This window comes from Panthera tigris, chromosome D4, assembly GCF_018350195.1.
Source record: "Panthera tigris isolate Pti1 chromosome D4, P.tigris_Pti1_mat1.1, whole genome shotgun sequence".
NCBI lineage: Eukaryota > Metazoa > Chordata > Mammalia > Carnivora > Felidae > Panthera > Panthera tigris.
In genome coordinates, this window is record NC_056672.1 from 19,740,081 (window position 1) to 19,761,035 (window position 20,955).

General features: G+C 47.1%; 1 protein-coding gene across 1 annotated transcript in view; it reads left to right on the forward strand.

Moving 5' to 3' along the window:
* LOC102954995 (phosphoserine aminotransferase) overlaps nt 1-20,317 on the forward strand; it is a 33,061-nt gene extending 12,744 nt beyond the window's left edge. The window contains exons 7-9 of the mRNA XM_042964577.1: nt 7,431-7,559; nt 18,104-18,241; nt 19,176-20,317. Of these exons, the coding sequence (XP_042820511.1) occupies nt 7,431-7,559; nt 18,104-18,241; nt 19,176-19,281 (373 nt within the window). The 3' untranslated portion in view covers nt 19,282-20,317. The remainder of the gene's footprint in view (nt 1-7,430; nt 7,560-18,103; nt 18,242-19,175) is intronic.
* Nucleotides 20,318-20,955: the final 638 nt, after the last annotated feature.

The following is a 20,955-nucleotide window of genomic DNA, read 5'->3' on the forward strand; positions in this document are numbered from 1 at the left end:
CACCTCTCCCTGTTATCCCCTGTGCACTGTTAGATCAGTTTTCCTTGCCCTTTTTAGGTCTTGATAGCCTTAGGAGTTTACCATTAACCCAAAAGCTCTCTGCAAATGAGTGGCAGGTGTGCATCTCAAACATGAAGCTTTGGAAGCTTCCATGAAACTTTGGAAAAGGACTTTCAAAGGCCAGACCTCCCCGGCTTTCTTTTCTTTCCCTGCTGGGCCTGCACAAAGCTGGCCACCAGGCAGCGAACATACTGGCTTGGGCTTTTCACCCAGTCTGTGCTTGTCCGGTACGCCTGGCTTCCTATTAGCCAAGTGAGAAAAGTGTATTAAAGCACATTCAGGGACAGCGAGGCTCCCCTGCCCCATGGTCTTTTAACGCCAAGCCTCAGATATTTTGTGAAAATCTTGTGACACTTAGGATTTAACAGTTGCCTGGGAGATTTTTACTACTTACTAGCTGTGTGATCTTGGGCAAGTCACTTAACCTGTCTGTGTAGCAGGTTCCTCCAGGACTAATAATAGTACCCTGCTGATAGTGCTGTGAGGATTGATTGATTGATTGATTTACTTACATCTAAAACGCATTTGGTGGTTGGCACATGGTAATTTATAAATGTTAGCTGCTGTATTATTACTGTTTCTCTTGTTGCTAGTTCCCAGAGCTTTAGCAGGGGAGGGAAAAGCCAGAATTTATGGATTACCTTTCAGGCCATGTATGATATAGAATGGTGATACTTTATTTGTATGACCCTTTTAGTGCTCCCGAGCACCCGAGGAGGTAAATACTCTTTTTACTCCCATTTTGCAAGTAAAGAAGCAAAGGCCATACTTGTAGGTCGTGGCACGGCTGGGATTGGAACCTGGACAGCCTGGTTCCAGAGCTTGGGTGGGTTCACCCTGTACCTTAAGTGTTCTCCACAGGTGAAATTACCAGTGTGTGTTTCTTTGTGTCTGAAGGATTCGTCTTAGGAGATCACTGTTGGAGTCCAGCTCTTCCGCTCATGGAATTTTCTGGGGGGAAAGTGCTTTCGGAAGAGCATGTGGAAAGGCAGGCTCAGGCTGGCGCAGAGAGCATTTCCCTCTGAGTTGGGACTTTGTCTGAGTTCTTCCTGATAGAGGCTGCTTCTAGAAAATCTTCTACGTAATTGGCTCTAGGAAGGAAAAGTGTTTTTTTCTCAAAGTTAGAATTCTTTTTTTTTTTTTTTTAACATTTATTTTATTTTTGAGACAGAGAGAGACAGAGCATGAACGGGGGAGGGGCAGAGAGAGAGGGAGACACAGAATCGGAAACAGGCTCCGGGCTCTGAGCCATCAGCCCAGAGCCCGATGCGGGGCTCGAACTCACGGACCGTGAGATCGTGACCTGAGCTGAAGTCGGACGCTTAACCTACTGAGCCACCCAGGCGCCCCTTTTTTTTTTTTTTTAATTTTTAATTTTTTAACACTTATTCCTTTTTGAGAGACAGGGAGACATAGTATGAGTGGGGGAAGGGCAGAGAGAGAAGGAGACACAGAATCCAAAGCAGGCTTCAGGCTCTGAGCTGTCAGCGCAAAGGCCGATTGCGGGTCTGGAACCCATGAACCATGAGATCATGACTTGAGCTGAAGTCAGATGCTCAACCGACTGAGCCATCCAGGTGCCCCAGAATTCTTTTTTTTTTTAGGTTAATTTATTTATTTTGAGAGAGAGAGAGAGAGAATGAGCAGGAGAGGCAGAGAGCGGGGGGCGGGGGCAGAGGAGCCAAAGCAGGCTCTGTGTTGACAGCAAACAGCCGGATGCGGGGCTGGAACTCACGAACTGTGAGATTGTGACCTGAGCCAAAGTCAGACGCTTAACCGACTGAGCCACCCAGGTGCCCCTCAAAGTTAAAATTCTGATGGAAATTTCCACTGGATTTCTGCACCGCTGACGGGGGCACAGCAGCTAATTTGTGTCTCCTGTTTTCCTTGGGGAATGGGGTGTTCTAGTGGTTACTGTCCTGGTCACTTCTAAACCCCACTCTGTTTCACCCTGGTTGAGAATGTTTCTGAAATGCCTGTTAAGGGTGGGGACAGTGGGGCTGAACCTCTTGTCCATCGGTCCTGTTTCTGGGGTTCCAGGCAGTTCCAGGCGCCAGTGATCACTGGCCAAGTTGGAAACAAGTTGGAAGTGCCGAGTGGTGAGGATGCAGGTGCAGGGGAGCCTGGGGAAGGGGCTTAGGTGCCAGGCTGCACAGTGACAGGTGGTGTTTGTCCTCCCTGTTAGAAGGTGGGGCCAAGGCCTGGCTCGCCATCAGGTGGGTCTTTCAGGGTGAGACAGAGACCACCGTGGGCTCCAGGAGGAGGTGGGGGGAACACTGTCCTGAAATGTGGTCTGAAAGCTGGCAAGTTCAGATCACAGCACAGCCCGGAGGGGCGGGGGGGGGGGGGGTGGAGGGCACACTCTCTGGCACCTTCTCTGGTAGCTAAGAGTTACCGGAAGCAAATTCTAAAACATACAATGAATATGTTAAAATGCTGTTTGTTTGTTAATATTAGGGTGAAAAGTCAGTGGGAACAGTGAGAAAGCAGGTCAGTCTGTCTAATAAATATGACAAAATGATAGGAGACAACAGTGTGTGGAGTCAGACCCAGAGACACAGAGAGGGACTCTTCAGTGACTCTCATGTAGGGTCCCTCCCCTACCAGCTCCTGTGCAGGCCTCAGCCTGGGCCTTGACCAGTCAGCTCAGCTGGTCACCTCAGCTGGTCACCTGGAGGAGGGTTACATTGGGTGGAGGAGGGCCGTCACTGCCTCCCCAGAGCTTTCCTGCCTCAGGAGAGGGGGCTGAACCAGAAACAAGGGCAGAAAAGGGGCAAAACTTTTCCCCCCGGGCAGATCAGAACAGTGCTGAGACCATCGAGGGGCAGAATCATTAATATTCGATTAGAATAGTGTAAACGTAGCAGAGAAAGACCGGTTTCAAATGTGTTCTGACCAAGACCCCCTGGAAGTTGCCGTCCTTTCTCTTACCCCGAAAGAAGAGAACAGGAGAGAAGTAAAAGTCCATTGAATTGACCAATTACCGTAAATCTATGGCTTGGATAACCAACTTAGTTCATTTGTTGGTACTTAACAACCTTCAAGGTTAGAAAATTTTAGCTCACGCAGTGAGAACAAACCCCAAGTTAGAGATAAGATTTGTGCCAGATGCCCTCCCCGATCCTTGAATGTGAGCCAATAAGACAGGCAGAAGACTCCTGAGCTTTGAATCACACAGAAGTCCTTGAAAAGGCCCCAAGTTGTTTGAACAGAAGCCTTTTTTTTTTTTCCTTTTAAAATCAGAGCTGAATGACCATTGGCTCTGGGCATTTTGTGTGAACTGGGCTGAGTAACGCTTCACATAGTTGCCTGTAGCCCTGAGCTGTGAATTAGGGTGGAATAAAGGATCGCGTGGGCCTTCTGTTTTAACCCTTTAGTACATCACACTAAGCCCAATGAATGCACAGGCAAGAAGGTACACACACTTCCCTCTGTACCCACAAATAGTTCTCTGACCCTGTAAGTATATATTTGTTTTTTCTCTGTAGTACGAGGTAAAGTAACTAATAAGAAAATAACCCTGTTAATCAAGGCCGCCTCTCTTATCAGAGTAGGAGTGAGGGCCTGCCCAGGGCCTTAGCCTTGCTCCTCATGAGCCCCAGAAGCAGATGAGTTTCTGCAGTTAGAATCTTCAGAACAAACAGCCAGGGAGAGTTTTTCTGAGTATTTCTGGTGTGCTTTTCTAAGCCTTAGTGCACAGAGAGTATTTGTATTGCTTTAAAAAGTTAACATGTATTCTTTTTTTTAAATAATTTTATTTTTTTAAGTTAATTTATTTTCAGATCGGGTAAAGGGCGTCGGGGCGGGGGGGCAGGCAAAGAGAGAGGAAGGGAGAGACGGAGAGAATCCCAAGCAGGCTCCACGCTGTAAGTGCAGAGCCCAGTGCGAAGCTTGAACCCACAAACTGAGATCATGACCTGAGCCGAAATCAAGAGTTGGCCACTTGACCAACTGAGCCGCCTAATGTGTTCCTAGCAAAGATTTCTGAAGTGAGCAGAACCGGCCGGGGTAACCACTATTCACTGCTCGTTGTGGGTCCCGACAGACCCTTAACTGGGCGTATGCAGATATACAGAGCTGTATTTAGTTATGTGAGTGGGACTTTACCCTGTAGACTATTCTGTGAATTTCTTTTTTCTACCCCACAATCTGCCGCGAACACTATGCTATGCGATATAAGCTCAAATACCTGCCTTTCCCCCCCTTTGAATTGCTGTATGGTGTTCCAGTGGTATTCCACAGAATGGATCTACTGTGATTTATTTAGTAACTTAATAGACAAGCTTCGATGGTAAACCTATGCTGTGTGATGCAGGTGGCATTTTAGAAGTGAAGGCATGAATCAGGCATGTTAAATTGGTTAATGGGGAGAATTGAGACCGAACATTTAGGGTCCCTATAGTTTGAAGAGTTTGGATTGTGTGGGGCTAGAAGCTTGAGTTGATAATGAATCGGAAGCCACAGGGAGAACCCGCTTCCTTCCGAGCGGTCTGCCTCATGCTGAGGCTTCATAGGCGAGGCTCCAGGTGCCGGCTCTGGGACAGCATGGAAGACGGGAGGGCTTTCTGCCGAGCGCCTGCTCAGATCCCATTAAGATTAGCACTGAGTCTGAGCATGACAGCTACGGAGAGGGCAGTGTGTTGGTGCGGAGAACTGGCTGGGACTGTGGACCTTGCTGCAACCTTGGATTTGAGTAGCGAGAAAGCAGCTAGGGAACGCTAGGATAACAAAGCTATAGGTGAAAGCGAAATGCGGCCTTGGAAGGGTACGGTCAGTGAATAGGCACCAGTGGCTTTGCCTGGGTCATGGGGCGGGGTGTGCTTCTGTGGTTCGTGGGAGAGTGAGTTTGGGGTTAGAAGGGAGTTCTAGAGCGGGTCACCGGACAGAGGAGTGGGTGGGCAGTGTCATATCTGTGGTTTTTTTTAATGTTTATATTATTATTTTTGAGAGGGAGAGAGCTGGGGCGGGGGGGGGGGGGAGGCAGAGAGAGAAAGGGGCAGAGGATCCGAAGCGGGCTTCGTGCTGTCAGCAGCGAGCCCGATGTGGGGCTCGAACTCACAAACCATGAGACCATGACCTGAGCCGAAGTCGACCGCTCAACTGGCTGAGCCACTCAGGCGCCCCCCTTTTTTTTTTCCGGAGAGAGAGAGAGGCGGGCAGCGTCCTATCTGGAACACACACACATCCACACAGGTGTGCTGTGAAGCTGCTCTAGCAGCCGCACAGGCGGCTGTGTCTGAGCTTTGGTGCCAGCCTGGCTGCCCCACTAGCCGGTGACGTAGTGGCTGAGGGTCCTGGAGCCCCTACGAAACCAGATGCCTTGGTTACTGCGAAAAAAGCCCAGGCTTTGGAGTCCGACCAGGCGGGGTTGCCATCCTGGCTTTATCAGCCACTACATGGGTGACATTAGCCAAATTAAATTCCCCAAACGTCAGTTTCCTCATCTGTGAAATGGGATGATGGTAGCTCCGACCTCAGGATTATTGTGATCCAGAAAAGAAGGAACAACTAGCAGGCTGCCTGGCCCCATAATAGATGTTGGAATACACTCCTCTGCCTTTCTTCTTTCCACTTTGTCCCTCTGCTTTCTCAGTCATTATCCACAGAGCTGCAGCTGAGGCTCTAAATTACTCAGGGGCTGTTCTCCACTCTATTCTCTCTTCCCTTTTTGCCACTACCTACTGTTTCTCATTCCTCAAGCTGGGGAAGTTCTGGAGAGGCTATTACACGTCTGTGGGTGCAGGCTGCTGTCTGCCCACTGCCTACTGAGCAGCCCAGCATTGGCTTCTGCTAACTTCTGAGGATGGAAACACCGGGGTCCTCTACCTACCAGGTTGACACAGTGAATGAGCCAGTTAGTGCCTTGGGCTTCCTCTGGGACAAGCTTCTGGCCATTAGAGTGCTTTCCAGATCCAGTGATCTCCCTCTTCAACCTGTCACGGTGGTAACAGACCCGTGGTGTTAGTGAATGAGGCAGCTCTTGTCCAGGGGTTAGCACCCCAGATCTTTGCTGGGCATTGACTCCTGGCCACTTGGTTTGCACAGATCCCTGGTGGGGACCTCTTTTCCACTCCTGGAGAGTGCACAGCCGAGAGCTGATCTGCATATTCCCAGCTCAAGTGGATGGTATCTCTTCCCTTGGAGACCTGTGCTCCTGCCCCCACAAACTTTGAGTGAGGTACACACGGAGCTGTTTGCTCCTTTAAGAGATGGGCTTTCAGGGTGGCTTTCAGGGCCTGGGTGGCTCAGGCACAGAGCCTGCTTGAGATTCTCTCTCTTCTCTCTCTCTCTCTCTCTCTGCACCTCCTCTGGTGCACACACACACTCTCTCTCTCAAAATAAATAAAAAAAAAGAGAGAGATGGGCTTTCAGAAGGCCACTGGGAAACCATCCACTGCTCTTCAACATGTGTGTTCAGTGCAGTTATGAGCACTTCGTAATGAAGATGCTGTTGACTACTCTTGTGTCACCTACCTGCCACGTGCCAGACCCTGCACTAAGCACTTCATCCGATCTGTCTCCTAAGATCCCCTCGAGCCCCGATGTCTCACAGGTGGCCGAGCTGACATTTTGGCTCAGAGAGGAACACTGCCAAGCTCCAGGAGGGGCTGGGGTGCAGTGGCTCCTCCTGGAACCAGGGACACAAATCCCACCCCACTTGCTCTCCGTTTCTGATCCTTCTTTCTGCTGGAAAGCAGATGAGTCTCTGTCACATGTTCTTACTCAAGTCTCACACTTTGACCAGCGCTAGGTCTGCCTCTTTGTCCTCACTCCCAGGTCAGAGAATCCCAGGGAGGGCTCTGATCGGCCCTGTTAGGTCCCCTGCCCAGCTCTGAGACCAGAGGACAAGGGACCCTGCTGGGTCTGCCCGTTGGGTGGGCATGGGGTTAGGAAGATTGGGACAGCTGAAATGCCAGGTGTCCAGCATAGGGTGGTAGGTGTCCGTCTTTCCAGAGGGGAAAGCCGGGGTTTGGATTTCCAAGGTGACTAATCCTGGGTAGTCTTAGTGGCGGCAGTGGGACCAGAGTCAAGACTGACTCAGCCCCTGCTTCTAGTGCCATACCACACTTCTCCCTCCAGGTGGGGGCCCCGGGCCCCCTGTGAGGGCTCTGCTGTAGAGAAGGTGAACACTGTGCTTCAGGTCTTCCACAACCATAGAGTCCAGATCGTGGGCCCAGAGAAATACAAAATAAAGGAGTGAATGGTACAAACTATGGGAAGTATGGGCTCTGTGAGTGTAGGAAGTGAAGGGTTAACTGGGTGGGGGTGGGGAGGATGCTTGCTGCAAAACAACAGTCGGCTTGAATGTCTTTCCACCTTTGCCAAGCTGAACTAGATGGATTTTCTTTTTTTTTGAATCTTTACTTCAGCATCTATGTCATGGGCTTGGTCCTGGAGTGGATCAAGAACAACGGCGGTGCAGCAGCCATGGAGAACCTCAGCTCCGTCAAATCGCAGATGATTTATGACATCATTGATAATTCGCAAGGATTCTACGTGTAAGTTGATGGACTTTCTCTCACATCTTGCCTCTTGTGAATTTATTTTCTTTAATTAATTAATTAAAAGGTTTCATTTATTTTTGAGAGCACGCAAGCGGGGGAGGGGCAGAGAGAGAGGGGAACAGAGGATCCAGAGTGGGCTCTGTGCTGATGGCAGCGAGCCCGATGTGGGGCTCAAACTCAGGGAGTCGTGAGACTGTGACCTGAGCTGGAGTCGGACGCCAAACCGACTGAGCCACCCGGGTGCTCCTTGCCTCTTGTGAATTTTCACGCGTGTATTTGACGTGTGCCTTTGAGAAATGGACATGTTTCCCTTTCTTGATGTTGAAGTGCCAGTGAGCTGGGTGGTCATGGGCCCCAGCAGTTGGAGGCAGGTGGGTTCTCCCCTTGTACGGCCCCACCTGCGGAATCGCCGGCCTAGGGACCTGTTTCCTGGGGGGTGGTGATGTCTCTCACACCAAAGATCTCTCCTGGGGAAGAGTCTCAGTTCTTCCTGGGGCAGACCCCTTCTCCCTCTGTCTGCATCCTTGGTACATCCCTCGGGAAAAATCACGCAGATTTGCTGGAAGCGCTCCCCTTTATGTAGGGATTCCACTGGAGGCCCTTGGTATAAACACCTAGTCCTGATCCCCTCAGCCGGGTCGCCTACCTTTTTAGAAGTTCACTGCTTCCGTTATTATAGGACAAATATTCCCATCCCGGACCTGCAGTCTGTGAATGAGGAGACTTCTAGTTAAACATTTTTGTGACTGGGGAGCCTTGGGTGGCTTAGTCGGTTGAGCACCGACTTCAGCTCAGGTCATGATCTCGTGGTTTGTGGGTTTGAGCCCCGCATCGGGCTCTGTGCTGACAGCTCAGAGCCTGGAGCCTGCTTCAGATTCTGTCTCCCTCTTTCTCTGCCCCTCCCTCACTTGCACTCTGTTTCTCTCTCTCTCTCAAAAAAAAAAAAACAAAACAAACAACAAATTTAAAAAACCAAAACAACATTTTGGTGACCAGAAGATTCATGAATGTGTGTTGACTACTGGACCCGCTCCTGTGAGGGACAGAGAAAACGTATGGGCCTTGTATTCGTCTCCTAGAAGTGCTGGAACAAAGATTCACTAACTCGATGGCTTCATGCAACAGAAATCCATTCTCCACGTTCTGGAGGCCTGAGGTGCAAGGTGTCAGGAAGGCTTTGCTCCCCCCAGAGACTCCAGGGAAGAACCATTCTTTGTGGCTCCAGGCATTCCGTGGCCTATGGTGCATCACCTCAGTCTCTGACCTCACCTTTGCTGTGTGTCCTCGCTTCTGGTTGCTGGATTTGGGGCCTACCCAGATAATCCCAGATGGTTTCTGTCAACTAGAGACCGTTAACTTAATTACATCCTCAAAGACCCTTTTTCCAGGGGTTAGGACATGGATCTGCCTTTTGGGGGGCCACTATCCAGTCCCCTACCATAGACCTCTCACCAGAATGCTGAATGTGAAGCACCTAGCACAGTGCCTGGCACACAGGGAGCTTAATAGATGGTGTTTTTGTTTGCGTCCACCCCCCCCCCTTCCAGGTGGCATACAGGTGTAGGAGACTTTCTGCTGCATGTATGTACATGTACACACATACACGTATGTTTGTGTGTACACATTTGTATGCATGTACATAAACACATACTCATTTACCAAGCCTGAGACCTCCTCAGTGACTGTTACTCTTTGGGTTCCATGATAGTAACTGACTGATAGGAACTAGAGAATGTATACTCTTCTTTGAGAATTCAGTGTGCCACGACAGATGGACAAGACGATGCTTTAGGCCTAACTTTAATACTTCTCCCTGACCACCCATGGGTGGTGGGTGGGGGTGTACTTGTGGAGTAGGTAGGATAAAGCAGCCTGCTACTGCTCCCTCTCTGTCCTTAAAATGCTTTTGGCTTGTTCCTGTGAGTTCTTGGCATGCAGTGACCCTCTAGCCACAGGCCCTGGGGGAGTTGGGTTTGGATGGATGCCTTAGCCTTTAGGCTTCTCCCCCACATGTGGTCTGGGGAGAGGTGTGCACGTTGTGCTTTCTGTCTACTCTGGTTCTGCACAACAGCGAAGTACAGACTGGGGGCTTGGTAGATGATCCGAGGAGTTCACAGCCAAGGGCTCAGTGATAGTTACTATAAGCTTGGAGCAGTAAGATGATAATGCTTTGCCTGCAGGTGTAGGGGGGGTTTGAATGAGCTTGATTGCACCTTGGGCATGAGTAGAGTTAGTCAGAGGAGGGCAAAAGTACTTTTAGGAATTTTTAGGAAGGCAGGGCCCAGCCCCGCAAAGGTACTGAGGGGAGAAAGTACATTGTGTTTGGGGAGCTAAGAGTGGGTTGCCTAGAGGGGATGGTTGTGCTGGAATGAGAAAGAAGGTCTGGAAAGGTCTGAAGACACACTTAGTCTGCCTGTTTAGTCTTCCACACATCCACCTATCCACCTATCCACACATCTACCCCCCGACCTACCCTTCTATCCACCCATCTGTCCACCCACCAACCCATCCATCCATTCATCCATCCCATCATGACCCACATGCCCATCCGTCCATCCATCCATCCATCCATCATCCATCCACACACCTGTCCATCCATCCATCCATCCATCCATCCATCCATCTATCCATCATCCATCCACACACATCCGTCCATCCATCCATCCATCCCATCATGACCCACATGCCCGCTCATCCATCCATCCATCCATCCATCCATCCATCCAGTAAATTTTCCTGAGCACTTCTCTGGGCTAACGTTGTTCTAGGCCCTGGGATACACAGAAGAATAAGGTATCTTTCCTGACCCCCACAGTACTCAGAACCTGAATGTGAGTGAAAGCACTTGGCTGTTGTGGAGGGGAGACCAAATTTTCTATTAGCTTTTGGCTCCATTTATTTCTAAGGAGATGTGTAGGCATGAAATGAGAAGACAGAAAGAATGATAATGCCTCTGGAAGAATCCAGAGAATTAGAAGCAAAACAAGGCATAGGAGAGAAACACTGAGAAACCCCAGAATTCCTTTTTCCCCCAAGGTTCTTATACTCCAAGCACGCAGCCTGGCATTTCCCAGAAAACAGCCTGCTGAAGCCAACATGGCAGGCGGGTTGTCTCCTGAGGAATCAGGTCACTTTCCCACCTAACACTTTTCATTTACTTATGCACAACCTTGACCCGGAATTTTCATCTTCAGAGTAAACCTCTTTCTGGGAACTTCCATCCGCCCTGGGCTGCCTGCCCAGAAAATGTCATCCTGGCGCCTGACGTTCTTGTGGGACCCTGTTACTGGAGTCAAGCGGCCTTTTGCTTGCTCCCCGCTCAGTGTTTGCAGTGGGTGCTTACTAGCTCTTCCTGTATTCACTTGGATTTTCAGGAACTTCTTCGCTTGTCTTTTCAGCTATAGACATATGGCCCCCGAGGGAGGTGAGCAATTTTAAAGAATACCAAATAGCCTAGAATTAGACTTTGTCACTTACCACCACCTCTAGCTCCTTATTTTTGTTCCCCCCTCCTCTTTGGCTTCCCCCAACTCATAAGGCAGCCCATTATTGAACATGGTTCTGGGCAGTTTCTAGGGGGTTGTACCAGCTCTGCCAGTGACCCTGGCATGGACTCCGACACTAGAAAAGTCAGCCTTCGAAGTCCCTGAGTTCATTACGTAGTCTAACCATCCACATGGTGCTGGTTGACCCTGACTTGAGCCCATGTGGACAGTGAACCCCTCTTTGCCACTTATTAGCAAATGACCTAACTGCTCCAGACTCTGTCTCCTTATCTGTACATTGGGTGTAATGATGGTATACTTTTTTTTTTAGTTTGTTTATTTTGAGAGAGACAGAGACAGTGCAGTGGGGGAGGGGCAGAGAGCGGGAGAGAGAGAATCCCAAGCAGGCTCCACACTGTCAGTGCAGAACCTGACACGGGATTCAAACTCTTGAAACCATGAGATCGTGACCTGAGCCCAAACCAAGAGTTGGACACTTAACCAACTGAGTCTCCCAGGTGCCCTAATGGTACATACTTCTTATGACTGTTGTGAGAAGTAAATGAAAATCGATGTGAATAAAGAATATATAACAAGGGTTCAGAAGAAGGGTTCTAGCGTGGGTTACCTTATAGAAAGCCCTGGAAGAAGTACTTGGCACCTAGGGAAAATTCCTTAAGAGTTAGTTCCTGGGGCGCCTGGGTGGCTCAGTCAGTTAAGCGTCCTATTTCGGCCCAGGTCGTGATCTCACTGTTCATGAATTTGAGCCCTGTGTTGGGCTCTGTGCTGACAGCTCAGAGCCTGGAGCCTGCTTTGGATTCTGTGTCTCCCCGTCTACCTCTGTCCCTCCTCTGCTTCTGCTCTCTTTCTCTCTCTCTCTCTCAAAAGTAAATAAGTAAACATTAAAAAAATAAAAAATAAATTAAAAAATGTTAGTTCCTAATATTATTATTTTGTGTTACTATGGGAAGCCCTTAGAATGGTCCTGACACACAGTGCTCACTATATATTAGATACTAATTTTGATATTATAAAGATGTCCAAGTGAAGGTATCCGTATCCAGACCTGAGGTCCCCTTTCTTGTTACCTTCTTTTGGGGATCAGACCTTAGGAAAGAGGGGAGCATGGATGGGTCTAGTGATAACACTAGCATAAAACAAAGCAGGCAAAGCCCTGGTGCTTTAAGGTACACATTTTATGACAGCACAGCCCCGTGAGGCAGACAGTAAGCCTGTTTTCCAGAGGCACAGACAGGTGAAGGTGAAGGTGGCGGCTGGGAGGCGGGAGCAAGCCAGGATATGCACTTGAGGATATGCACATTAAGGACGCCAGGGGCGCTGGGGCCGGGGTCCTTAACTACTACACTAGGCAAACTACAAAACTCATAGACTGTGACTCTCTATTCATAATGCAGGGATCAGTGGAAAACCTTAGAAATGATCAAGGTCAGAATTGTGATTAGTTACAGCTAAATATGTAAATGTCGATTACTTTGCTGTACTCCAGAAATAACAATGAAAAGCGTGATGAAGTAAAAAGATCCCATTTGTAGTAGCCACAAAAATGATAAAATATCTACAAGTAAATCCAGATGCTCATCTGGGCAAGTTAATGCAAAAGGATCGCTGCAGATTTTAAAAAATAACATATTTACATTAATCAAATGTAATGTTAATGTACAGTCTCCTAAAACTCATCCATGTTAATGTAGTGGGGCAGTGATAGGGACAGACAGTATTACTGTCCGTGGAAGAGTCAAGGCCAGAAGCTGTCCATGTTTGCTTGAGAATTGCATTTTATTTTTTAAAATTAATTAATTCATGAATTTTGAGAGAGAGAGAGAGAGAGAGAGAGAGAGCTTGGGCAGGGGAATGGCAGACAGAGACAGAGAGAGAGAGAGAGAGAGAGAGAGAGAGAGAGAGAATGAGAATCCTAAGTAGGCTCCACACTGTTAGCAGTGTGGAGACAGATGTAGGGCTTCAACTCAAGAACCGTGAGATCATGACCTGAGCCAAAGTTGGAAGCTTAACCAGCTGAGCCACCCAGATGCTCCTACTTGAGAATTGCATTTTAAATTAGAGAAGAATGTTCGAAACTTTCTAAAGTTTTGATATTTGAAGCATTGTAATCCACTGAGACAAATTGTAGAGTTAGATATTTGCATCATGCCATGCTCAAAAAACAAGTTGTAATTAGTCAAAAGATCTAAATGCAAGAAACTGAAATAAAAATACCAGAAGAAAATATAGGAGAGAGTTTAAGTATAGGGAGTATAGAAGGTCTTTCTAAACAAGCCATAAAACTCAGAAGCCATGAAGTAAAAGACAATTACGTGAAAATCTTTAAAATTTACACAGCTCATGACATCACAAATAGAGTGAAAACAAAAACAAATGACAGACATGAGAAAAGATGTGTAGTAGCAAAATATATAAATGACTATCCTCGGCAAGAGCCCACAAGTGGAAAACGATAACCAAATACAAATGGGGTGGTTGCTAATGGTTTGAGCCAGTGACCCAGAAGAAACCCAGCTGGCTAATAGGCAATGAATGCCAACCTCCTTAAGAAATGCAGATTATAATCAGGAGATTTTGTTTTTCCCCTCTGATCAGCAGAAATTAAAAAGATGGATAACGTCAGGCAAGGGAACGCACTTGGTGTGTCAAGTATAAATTTGGATATTTCTGGAGTGACGTTTGCATCACCCATCAGAATTCAAAACTCTCGCTCTCTGCCCAAGGAGTTTTACGTCTAAGTAGATGCCTGTGTCCTTTCTCTTTGTGGATACAGAGGTGTGCCTAATTGTGGATACAGATACATGCCTAATTTGGTCCCTGCAAGTCCAGTGCTGTTAGGTGAAGATCTGTAGACAACCAGCATGCCCATCAGGAGGGGTGTGACGAAAGAAGTTAGGGTCCATCCTAATCGGGTAACGCGTGCGGTGAGAAGAGTGAGGGAGGTCTGTGTGAACAGACGTGGGAGGCTGGCCACGTTCTGTCATTGGGATAGAAGAGAAAAGTAAGTGTAGGAAAGGATGATGCATGTATTATTTCACTTAGAAAACCACAACATGTATATTTGTAAGCCCTGCATAGGTGTGTATATACACACATGAACATACATATACATGTCTGCACACACATTTGTATGTTTAAAAAGATGCTGAGGAATGCACGCCAGGTTACTGATGGTAGCCGTCTCGGGGAAGGGGATGGTAGCTGTCTGCATTTTGACTCTAGATTTTCATAAGTTGTATAGAAATTTAAAATTAACTTTAAAATAATGTTTATTTTGAGAGACAGGGAGGGAGAGAGAGAGCGAGGCTGAGTGGGGGAGGTGCAGAGAGAGAGGGAGAGAGAATCCTGAACAGGCTCCAGTGCAGAGCCCAGCTTGGGTCTCGATCCCACTAACCATGAGATCACAACCTGAGCCAAAATCAAGAGTTGGGAAGCTTAACTGATTGAGCTACCCAGGCGCCCCTAAAGTTAGCTTCATTTAAAAAATCTGGCAGTAAAGAGAGGCCTCGTGATGGTGTTTTGCAGGCTTCTGTCCCACCGGGCACATTCTTTTCCTTGCTCCCTGTGCTTCTCAGCTTCCTCATAGAAGGACATCGCTGAAGCTCACGTCCTGTGCCCTGCCAACCCTCACCCCCTCTGTGAGGTGGGTGATTGCTGAAGCAGTGCCTTTGCCCCACCCGGTCCGCTCCGGAACCTTGAGAAGTCCTTGTGTTCCTCAGGGGTCATTCTGGAGCTCTAATCCCAGAGACCCAAAGGGTTTCTCAGCCGCATGCATTTGAGGAAAACTGTATCCCTATAGGAATTGATCATGTGGGGAGCTTAAAATTCATATGAAATTCATGACAGGCTCTGGGAAGTTTAGTAGGAGTCAAAAAACTGGTTTAACCCTGTGACTGCAGGATTTGCTAAATTTATCAGGCCATGGAACTGCTTTTTCAGTAATCCCTCCCACATCCACATTTACCATAGACATAGTGGGAAGCACTGCTTAGAGTTTCTCCTTAAATCTTTGTAGTCCTGGGATTACCCGGCTGATTACACCCTGCCTACCAGGACCCACCCTAGCTCTCTCAGCCTTGGCACCTTCTGCTAGCTTCCGAAATTCAGTAGTAACTCCCCAGATTGCACACTGGGGAGCAGTGGCCAAGTGTAGCCCACGACAGTGCTTTGTAAAGCTCACAGAGCGTTTATTTTATTTTATTTTATTTTATTTTATTTTATTTTATTTTGTTTCATTTTATTTTTAATTTTAATTTTACCATTTTTGACAGAAGGAGAGAGCGTGAGCGGGGGAGGGACAGGGAAAGAAGGAGAATCTCAGGCAGGCTCTGTGTCGCCAGCGCAGAGCCCATGCGGGGCTCCAACTCCTAAAACTGCGAGATCATGACCTGAGCTGAAATTAAGAGTCGGAGGCCCAACCGACTGAGCCACCCAGGGGCACCTCGCAGCGTGTTTAACACACAACTTAAGCCGATACCGGAATATGGGAAGATCTTTAAAAATCCAGATTTCTTCATTTTTTAATTTTTTTGTGTTTATTTATTTTTGAGAGAGACAGACAGAGCATGATTGGGGGAGAGGCAGGAGAGAGAGAGACAGAATCCGAAGCAGGCTCCAGGCTCTGAGCTGTCAGCACAGAACCTGACCAGGGCTTGAACCCATGAACCGTGAGATCATGACCTGAGGCAAAGCTGGACGCTCAACCGACTCCAGATTTCTTACTTCATAACCCATGTGTCCCTGACAGTGGAGTGGGGCTGGTGGGGGGGACTTTGGTCAGGAGGACCATGTGTTTCAAGAAGAAGAAGGAGCATATTTCCCTGGGGAGGCAAAGAACGGGGCAGTCACATTTGTTAGGTAACAAAAGGAGTTTGTGCTGGTGTGGCCTACGGACCTGTTCTCATTTATATGACAGCGGGGCCCCTGTTGGCATTTGAGTTTACCCCCCATGCTTGAGGCTCCCCAGTGCCCCTGCCTTAGTCACAGGCCCTCATTCTTCCAAGCAGGAAACCTCTTTGTAAGAGCTTTCTAGCAGGTCTCTCCACCTTCTGGTGTTCCCACTCTGTTCTCCTCTGCGAGCCATTGTTCTTTTTAATTCCCTATACGGCCATCACACCAGATGGGGGCAGTGAATCCCCTTTAATCTTTGCTTCCCTTGAGCCTTACGCCACAGACCCTCTTGGGCTCGAGCGAACGACTTGTGTGCCAACGCATGGCTCTCCTGCTGCCGTCTGCTTTCACGATAGAATGGGGTAGATTTGGGGTGGGGGTGAACTGTAAATAAGATATTTCATTCTTCCTCCTTTTAATTTTTTTCTCTTCTTAAATTAGACGTGCTTTGTGCTATAATTGGACCCTCCTGTTGGGAGCCTGAGGCAGCAGAATATCAAGAGGGTAGCCAATGAATTTTTAATTTAAATGTCAGCCATGAAACCTACCACCTCGTGAAAGGGGGGTGCGTGGAATTCGGGCTCAAAGCCTATTACCGGATATTTGGTTTCCCTCCTTGGCGTCTCTTCTGCCTGTGGGTGTGCACTTGACTCTTATTAACTTTAACAGGAATTATGTATGTGCCCTTAGGGGAGAGCATAACTTTTAACAGGGGCCTCCTCACACTGCTTTTATTTGCTGTTTAATTTTAATGAATCACACCCTGTGGAAGTGTAAGAACAAAACAAGATGAGCTTGAAAATAGAGAAAGGGTTATTACATATTTGACTCTTCTTTATTCTGGGTCTAGATGTCAGCTCTTCCCTTTGTCTCCTTTGATTGTCAATGGGACTTAATCTTGGCTGCTTATTTTTCAAATCTGAAACCGAAGTCAAATTTCTAAACTTTCCTAGATAAAAATTCACACATCATTTCATTTTTGAGAGTTTGTATAAGTCTTGAGCAAGGTGCTGGGAATAAAAAGATGAATTTGTTGAATTTAACTGATACTTGTATAGTTTAATATGTTCCAGGCACTATTTCGGATTGTATCAGTTACCTGTTTTGGCATCCCAGATCAGGCAAGACAGTTGTCAAAGCAACAGCCATTTTCTTTGCTCATGACTTTGGGTCAGTAGGTTGGGCTGGGCTTAGCTGGGTGGTTCTTCGGCCACTCTCACTTGGGACGTTTATTCGTTCAAGGTCATCTGGTCATTCACCTGGAGCCAGTGATCTACAGTGACCTCACTCACATGTATAGGAATTGGTGCTGGCTGTTACCTGGGCCTCTTTCCAGCAGGCTAGCTCAGGCTTGCTAATATGGTGGCCATGTTTTAAGAGGACAGCTATGGAGGCCGCATTCCCCTTGCAAGTTGCACAGCAACACTTACGTTGCAGTCTCTTGGTCAAAGCAAGTCACAAGGCCAGCCCAGATTCAAAAGCTGTGGAGAGCTAGACCCCGTTCTTGCTGGGAGAGCTCTAGAGAATTTGTGGCCATTTAAAAATATACCTCAATATACCTCAAAAACTCCCTATAAGTCGTGGCTCACTTAATCCTCACATCAACCTTAGAAGGTATGTTCCATTACTCTTCCCACTATTCAGTAAATGAGGAAAGTGAGGCACAACAGAGAGGTTTAGTAACTTACTCAAGGTCACACGGCTTGGGACAATCAGTGTTGACAAGTGATTTGAAAGCTGTTCATTATTAAATTTTTCAGCCACTCTTAGGACTGACATATTTTTTCTCTCTAGCCTTGTAGAGAAACAATGTCACATTGTCATGTGGCTGCCATATGTTAGAAGCTCCATGTATGTTGTGCCACTGAACTATCACAACTAATCTGAAATGGAGGTGTTATTTCCATTATTTAGGTGAGAAAACTGAGGCTCATGGAAAGTAAGTACAAGTCATACAAGGCAGTGCTAACTCACTGTTCCATATGCAAGAATGATCTCCTTAAGTAAAAGTTATAAATGTCCTGGGGCAGACTTTTTAAATCTTCTATTGTAATGACAAAATGTTTAAAACAATTTTTCTGTTGATTGTTAATGGCTGTCGCACGTTTTGGAAAAGTAGCGAATAATAAACATGCTTTTCAGATGTCCGGTGGAGCCCCAGAATAGAAGCAAGATGAATATTCCATTCCGCATTGGCAATGCTAAAGGAGATGATGCTTTAGAAAAAAGATTTCTCGATAAAGCTCTCGAACTCAATATGATCTCCTTGAAAGGGCATAGGTGAGTATGCTTCCAGATCAGAAGCTCAGGTCACTGGCGTAATGTTCTGTTTTGTTTTTTTTTTTTTTAATTTTTATTTATTTATTTTTTTAAGTTTATTCATTTATTATTTCTGAGAGAGAGAGAGAGAGAGAGTGAGCACGCACGGGGGAGGGGCAGAGAGAGAGAGAGACACACAGAATCGGAAACAGGCTCTAGGCTCTAGGCTCTGAGCTGTCAGCACAGAGCCGGATGCGGGGCTCAAACTCACAAACGGGATGATCATGACCTGAGCCGAAGTTGGACGCTTCACCAACTGAGCCACACAGGTACCCCGTAGATTTTATTTTTAAGTGATCTCCACCCCCAACACAGGGCTGAGATCAAGAGTCGCATGCTCTACTGGCTGAGCCAGCCAGGCGCCCCTCTCCTCTTGCTTATAGAGCCCTTAGCATGATTCCCTGGCTGGGTGCGTGGTGGAGCCACGTCTACAGGCTTTTGTCAACATTACTTTTGAAAATGTGTTAGATGACCTTTACGGCACAGAGGTTGCCGTCTCATGTCTGGTGAGAAAGGATCACTCTTGCTCCCGCTGGGCATCAGAAAGTCCTGCATGCTCTATGAAAAAATGTGTCCTCGCCACGTGGGAGGTGAGACATCTGTCCTGCAGTGGTTGCTGGCCCCCTCCTCCCTACCCGGCAGGCCCATGGGTAGCTGAGTTAATCTAGGTCATGTGTGAGCATGATGGTCCTTCACTGCATTTGGGAGAATTTCCTCATGATGAGAGGTTTGAAGCTCCTGGCCATCTGTGAGGCTTTCAGGTGACAGGTTGGGCATGCTGGCCTCAGGTGCTGCGTCGGTCTCAGGAGCCGGTGACTGGGAACTGGAAAGACAGTTGTCTTGATGCTAAATTGGATGCTTTTGTTCTTCATGGTGGCCTCTTTGGTCCCTCTAGGTCTGTGGGAGGCATCCGGGCGTCTCTGTATAACGCCGTCACGATTGAGGATGTGCAGAAGCTGGCTGCCTTCATGAAGAACTTTCTGGAGATGCATCAGCTGTGAACACATCTTAACCAGTGTGTACTCTGCCCTTGAACAGTGTACAAAATTGAAAGTAACTCGGCAATGACGACAGAAACTTAGCAGACACGGTATTTTTCTCGGGTGAACATGCTTATCATAGATCTCGTTTTTCAAAGAACAGCAACATGTCCACAGCTGTGCAAAGCTGGGGAGACTTAATGGCCACCACCTTAATTCTGACTTGAACTGGAAGCATTTTAAAAACCTTTTGCTTTCCTAGTGAGTTCCAGCTGATTTTGTCCTTGCTGCTACTTTTCCTGGCTAGATCTCAGTATTCAAACTCGCCTGTGGACTCAGTTATGCAAATTGAAGTTACTTTTTCTGGAAACACAAAAACAAGGCATGGAGGCTGGGTGGGGACCTCTAGGTGCTGAATCTTGATCCTTTACAGAATGACACAGAGGGGTGTCCTGGGTTCTGCACCTGTTACTTCCAAGTCCACACTGACCAGGTAGTGAGTGTTTAGGGGTTCTAGGCTAAAAGGCAAACTGGGGATCTTTCTTTATACTGTTATTCTCATAAAGAGATAAAAGTGATATACTGTATGTTTATATAGCAAGGTGTGTTTTTTAATACCCAATAGTTTATATTCTATGCAACATGTTTCTAATAATATGGTTCCTAGTGATGCATGTAGAGACCTTAGAATCATCGATCTCACATAGTATGCGTTACGCTTGCAACGGTATGTCCCTCCCCTCTCTCTTCCCTCTTAAAAAAACTGCTTTGCAAGGTTTCAAAGTTCCCAAATTCCCTTTTACGTTCCTTTTAGTGGGGAGAAGAGAAGGTTGCTTGGTGGCTTTGCTCTTCATTTTTCAGTGAGGCTGTTAAATTAAAATTCTCTGTTAAACTCCCTTCTCCTTTGTTCACTTGACGGTTCTCTTTAGAGTGTTGGACCAGTGATGCTGTGAGTTCCGGAAGATCTTTGCTGAAGAGTCTTTTCCCCTATTGTTTATCCGTTGTCAGTATTTTCTCATGACTATGTGGAGGACATTAAAGTCTTAAAACACCTAAACCTTTGTCAGTGAATTTCTTTACCTGCTTTTTATTTATTGATTTTTTTTTCAAGCCCCCCAACTTGGGGCTCAAACTTACAACCTGGAGAGCCAGCCAGGCGCCCCCGCTTTACCTGCTTTTTAGGCGCATTGTTCTGTTAAAAAATTGATGATGGAAAAACTTGAGTGTGAAAGTAGCATCGGATGAGGGTAATTTAGTTCCACCAATGGTATGTAGGTGTAAGACCTGAGACGTGGGTGCGCCCTTTTTTTTTTCTTTTTTTTTTTTTTTAAATGATTCCATGCACTGGTGGCTTTCCATTGGCTTTTGGAATGGACGTTATCAGGAAACCACCTTACAGCACAGCTCTTGGTATAAAGGTCTATGAACTCTGTCACATGGAGGCCGGAAACATGCCAGCAGGACAGTTCTGAGTGATCTGTGTTTCGTTGGTTTGTGTAATAGGGACTCCTGATCTCTTATCCCAGCTCTGCACCAGTAGGTTGGGTTACTGAGGTTCCCTGGTCAGGGCTAAGCTTCCCTGGTCTTAGTTCTTTCAGCTGTAAAAAGAAGGATTGAAATAATTCCCCCACTTGTCCCAGAGATGTTTAAGAGCTTAAAACGAGAGCTCAATGCAAGATATGAATAATAACTATA